The sequence below is a fragment of the Carya illinoinensis genome, chromosome 3 (assembly GCF_018687715.1).
Source record: "Carya illinoinensis cultivar Pawnee chromosome 3, C.illinoinensisPawnee_v1, whole genome shotgun sequence".
NCBI classification, from domain to species: domain Eukaryota; kingdom Viridiplantae; phylum Streptophyta; class Magnoliopsida; order Fagales; family Juglandaceae; genus Carya; species Carya illinoinensis.
This window is the reverse complement of record NC_056754.1, coordinates 11,688,797-11,694,807: the sequence shown is the minus strand read 5'-3', so window position 1 is coordinate 11,694,807 and position 6,011 is coordinate 11,688,797. Positions and strand designations below refer to the sequence as shown.

The 6,011-nt window shown below is 38.3% G+C and overlaps 1 protein-coding gene across 1 annotated transcript; it reads left to right on the top strand.

Annotated features, from left to right (window-relative positions):
- Positions 1 to 3,217: 3,217 nt before the first annotated feature.
- LOC122304478 (UDP-glycosyltransferase 71K1-like) lies at positions 3,218 to 4,700 on the top strand. Its single transcript, XM_043116750.1, has 2 exons — positions 3,218 to 3,278; positions 4,006 to 4,700. Exons 1-2 carry the CDS (start codon positions 3,218 to 3,220, stop codon positions 4,698 to 4,700), a joined length of 756 nt encoding a protein of 251 aa, XP_042972684.1.
- Positions 4,701 to 6,011: the final 1,311 nt, after the last annotated feature.

Below are 6,011 nucleotides of genomic sequence, written 5' to 3'. Positions count from 1 at the left end.
CACCTATGTCACCTAACAATTGTACTTACCAGACTAGCCGGCCACCGTCTCTACCGGTGCACCGTCACTCATGGTCGGAGAGACTTGCTTCGGTGACACAGTCACAAGCGAGAGTTCCCATGAGTGATCTGCCTGTATGAACAGTACAGGTCAACTAGCTCTAATACCAATTGTTACTGATCATAGGCCGCACCTATGTCACCTAACAATTGTACCTACCAGACTAGCCGGCCACCGTCTCTACCGATGCACCGTCACTCATGGTCGGAGAGTCTTGCTTCGGTGACACAGTCACAAGCGAGAGTTCCCATGAGTGATCTGCCTGTATGAACAGTACAGGTCAACTAGCTCTGATACCAATTGTTGCCCAGATGACTAACACAAGAGGGGGGGTGAATTGAGTTGTATTAAAAAAATAACAATTATAAATCAAATATATAATATAAAATATAAACAAAATATGAAATAACAATAAATATAAAGAATAAGGGTAAGAGAAAAGCAAACTCAGTATGTTAACGAGGTTCGGCCCCACTGCCTACGTCCTTGCCTCAAGCTACCCCTTGAGGATTCCCAAATTCACTATTCAACCTCCTTCAGGTGGAGATAGAAACTTATTACACCTTTGAACAACACCGCTACAAAGGATCCGTGTAGAACACCCTCTACACTTGCAATCACCTTACACGTGGTGATTCAACTATTCCCCGTGTAGAATACTTTCTACATGCACAAGGGTTATACACACCCTTTTTCTGATACAAAAGCTGATAGTGGGTAGGTTATCAGAAAACACTCATCAATGAGTGAAATAAGAACAATACAACGCAAACTATATCTCTCAAAATGAACAAGGATTAATGCTCAATGCTTAGAGAAGAGATAATGAAAGTTTTGAATGAATGTTGTATGCTCTTGGTGTTATGAATGTGAAGCTCTCAAATGATCTATTTATAGGCACATGAGACTTCATATTCAAATTTAAAAAGATTCACATGTCAAATACAACATCATTCACTTTTTCAAAACATTCAAATAAAAGGTTCTTCTTTTTCAATTGTCAAAGACAACATCATTCACTTTTTCAAAAAAATCAAACCTAATTTTTTACTTTTGGCATATGACAAAATGAGTACACTTTCCTTTTCAAACAATTCAAACCTAATCTTTTACTTTTTGCATATGACAAAATGAGCACACTTTACTTTTCAAATTTTTCAAACAAAATCATCTACCTTTTGTATAAGTCTAAAAAAGCATCAATCACTTTTGAAAATATTCAAATAAAACATGCACATGTGAAAGATGACAATCAATCATCTTTAATATTTTCAAAGTTCAACCCTTTAATCAAGGCATGCACATGCAAAAGATGACAATCAATCATCTTTCAAAATTTTCAAATTTAATTTTCAAAAATATTCATGCATATGTGGAAAATGTATTTTAATGCTTTATGATAAAATATTAATTTTGAGCATTAATCTTAATTTCGAATTTTAAGAGATTTATAACATTACTCTATGACTTTAATGTGAACTTGTTTCCTTCTTGCTCATGCTTGGTTCTTTGATGTGCTCGATTCCATTGTGTGAACAACTTGAGCTTGAAACTCCTTTATTCTTTGAATTCATTTGTTATCATCAAAATCCATGTGTAGATTTATAATCACATGAAACCTGAAACCTTGGGTTCAACAAGTTGGGACTAAATCATGTGATTATCGAGGGTGATGCTAAGCAAGTTGTCTTGGCTCTCAACAATCCAAACCAGATCGAGTCCTTAGCTGGGATGATTTTATTAGACGTAAAAGTCTTACTAGGTTTTTTTGAAAGGTGGTCTATAGTACATGTCTCTAGAGATTGTAATACTTTGGCTCATGTTTTAGCCAAGGATGCTATTAAACTCTCTGAGGAGAGCATAATATTGGGAGACATTTCCTTAAGTATTTATCCTTTGCGTTTATTGAGTTAAATAAAGTTGTCTTTGTTCTCTTTAAAAAAAAAAAAATTGTTGTGATGATGATATTCCCTCGAGACATGTTGGCATGTCAAACAGAACAAAATTAAAAATTTATGTACATATTTAAATGATATTTAAAAAGAAAATGAAAGGATATAAACAGTAAACAGTAGTCCATTCTACACAAATAGGTTTGAAGGGTGCTATAATTGAAATCCATGTGAAAAGCTGAAGACATGCCGACTTTCAAGTGTGTTAAAGTTGCTGCTATCCATGTGGAAAGAAAACTGTTTCGAGGAGTAAGACGTGCATTGAGTTTTATCATTATTATTTTTATCAAGACTCAAAAGTTAGTCAAAAAAAACAATTTAGGCTACTCTGTTTCGAAAAATAAAATGAAAAGAGTTGATATTAAAATTAGGGATGGTAATATGTTATACGACCCGTTAATCCAACACGAACACGATACGATAATAACGGGTTAGGGTTTAATTTTAACGGGTTTGAGTCAAAACGAGTTGACCCATTAAGACGCGATTTCTTAATGAGTTGATAACGGGTTAACCTGTTATTATGATACGTTAAGAAAATTAAAATTAAAATTATACCTTTATAATTAAAAGTAAAATTGTTAGAATTTTAATTTCGATATTTTTATTGTTTGGATTGTAATTTTGGACATGTAGTTAGTTTTATAATTTTTATAAATATTGTGATTTTAAAATTTATATAAAATTATACTAAATTTAATCAAGTCAAACTTGTTAATTTCGGACCTATTCAACCAATTTATATAAATAGTTTGAAACGGATCATATCGTATCGTGTTAACCTATTTCATAATATTCACTAATGGGTCAAAACGGGTTGACACGACATGACCCGTTATGTTAAGTTGTGTTAGGATTTGAGATTTTGACATGATAAGTTTAACGGGTTGGATTATGGTTTAGCTATATAGTATATATAATATATATGTTTTGACACGACCCGTTAACACGATTTGATACCTTTAATTAATATTAAAATTTAAATAAAATATTATTAAAATATATTATTTTTATATTAAAATTTTAAAAAATTATAATAATTAAATAAAACGAAATAAGATAAGATATTTTATAAAAATGAACAAATATTTAGAAGTCTCGAGAATGCTCTCCACACTTGCTGCTTTGGGATGCATTCCCACTGTATAGGTGAGCTTTCGAATCATTGACAATGCCAAGTTCAAACTACTAATTAGATAATTTAGATGGATAAAGCCGTGGTTCAGCATCAGATTGTTGGGATTGAAAGAGAGATTTGTGTCATTTGTTTGCGTTGTGTTATTATCGTGCATTATCTTAAAAAAAATTATAATTAAATTTGTATTGAACATCTTTATTAAAAGAATATGCCCCCCCCCCCCCCCCCCCCCCCCCCCCCCCGGCCCCGGCGGCGGGGGGCGACCTCTTCAAGCTATTTGTATCATCTAAGGAAAGATCATGTGGTGTAGGTGTTAAAGGTATTTTTTTTTTTTTTTTAATTTTATGAAACCAGATCTGTCGTGGGAGACTAACAACACGTTCAAAACACAGCTATGCTTGCTTGATAAGCTTAAACAATATCATTTTTCTTTTCTATATAATAATTTGCGAATATTTTCCCATCAATTGTGACCCCGTCCATGTGGTCCAACAACTCCAATATTAATATTAGGTCATATGTGACGTCCATAAGCGGACGGGGCCGAGAGCCCCCATAAAATATGCTATCCCTATATTTAACAAGTCTAACCACATATAAATGTGCATAAAAAAGGTGTAGATAAAGAAATATGTGTGTATATATATATTCATTCCATTATTGCTCTATATATGTGTGTAAAGAGTATATAGAAGAAGGAAGAAAGGGCAACTCGACATAACAACTGGTAATTTGGTACTGCAATATGAAGAGAGTAGAGCTTGTGTTTGTCCCGATCGAGTCCCGGAATGGGCCATCTCGTTTCAGCTATTTAGTTTTCGAAGCGATTGCTTGATCGAGATGATCGTTTCTCAGTCACGGTTCTCAGCATCAAGGAAGGAGATGTAGCCACAACCGATGCGCACATAGAGAGGTTGCTAGCTGCTTCCGATACCCGTGTAAAATTTATCCATCTTCCTCATGTAGACTCACAACCCCAAGAAAAGCCTGTTAAGAAAGACAACACCCATTGCGTACAGAGCCAAAATGATCTTGTCAAAGAAGCTATCCTCAACCATGTGTTGCCAACTACCATTCCACTTGCAGGGTTGGTGGTTGATATGTTCAATTCCTCCATGATCGATGTGGCTCATGAGCTTGGTGTCCCGTCTTATGTGTTTTTCACAAGTAATGCTGCCTTTCTTGGCTTCATGCTCTACCTTCCAACTAGACATGACCAGGTGGGCATCCCATCTAGAAAATCGGATCCGGATTCAGTCATCGCGAGTTATGTTAACCCAGTTCCTTCTAGTGTTTTGCCTTCGTTTGCGTTGGAAAATTCGATCGTCGTCAAAGGCCATGAGTACCTCCCCAAGGTAAATCGTGGTAGAAAGTTCAAAGAGGTCGATGGGATTATTGTCAACACGTTTTACGAGCTGGAAACGCATGCGGTTGACTCATTTTTGGATGATAAAACGCCTCCAGTTTACACAGTGGGGCCGGTGATTGACCTCGAGAATAAGAATCATTCGGGAGTTAATCAGGTCAAACACGAGGAGATCATGAAGTAGCTTGATGATCAACCTCCTTCATCGGTGGTGTTCCTGTGCTTGGGAAGCTGGGGGACCTTCAGTGCACCCCAGCTGAAAGAGATAGCACTTGGGCTGGAGCGGAGTGGCCACCGATTCCTGTGGTCAATACGTTTGAGAACCTCAAGTGATAGGTTTGGCCCACTTACGGATTCCCATAATCTGGAGGAGATAATGCCCCCAAGATTTCTGGAAAGAACGAGAGAAGTTGGGATGATATGTGGCTGGGCTCCACAAGTGGAGGTGTTGTCCCACAAATCCATCGGAGGGTTTGTGACACATTGCAGATGGAACTCGATCTTGGAGAGTGTGTGGTACAGTGTACCGATTGTTAAAAGCCACCCAAGTGGCCTGCTGCACCGAACGCACATGCACCATTCGGTGCTTTATTTTTATTAGGGTCCTCCCTTATTTTTAGCAGCAAATTGCTGCACCGAAATCGGCTAGCAATTTGTTGAGGAGAACTTCTCCTATAAATAAGAGAGTTCTGATTTGCAGAGGAGGCAGTGGGTGAAGAAAGAAAGAGGGACGTGAGAGAGAGAAATAGAATTTTGTAGTGTTTTGTAAATCTCGTACAAATTCTATAAAAGAGGCTCCAGTGGACGTAAGCAATTTGCTGAACCACTTTAAAATTATCTTGTGTGATTTTTGAACAGGCCGAAGGCACAACAATTGGTATCAGAGCTCTGGTTTGAGCTGTCCGAAAATTCAAGTTGCTCAAAATCAATTTTTGACAACTCTAGGGTGTTCCTCGCGCCGAGACGAATCCGTTGCCGCAAACAGAATCGAAAACGGAGGTCGGAGGATCCCACATGCGCCCCTAGAAGGTCAGCGCGTGCATCTACTGTAATTCACGCGCCCCCACGCACATCGCAGGAAGAAGACGACTGAGCCACACGCGCCCACGTGCCCTCACGCGCTCCAGAGGTTGAAGATGGGTGAAGAACACGCTCCCCACGCGCCCTACACAGGTTCAGCGCGTGTAATCCACGCGCCTCACGTGCCCCCATTCGCACACAGCTGCTGCAGTGCATGTAATACACACGCCCACGCGCCCCAGATGCCCTACCCGCGTGCGTGCATCCCACGCGCCAGATAGATCAAAACCGTCCATTTTCTAGATCCATTTTGGGCTTGATCTAAGCCATCTGGAGTCCGATTTCAACGATTAAATAGTGCTTTCCGACTATTTGGATCATTTCGGACTCATCCGTACGGTTAGAATTTTGAAATTTTGAGTCTAAATTTTCTAAATTCAAATGGAAGGATCTGGAAGAGACAGGAGCTTTGAAT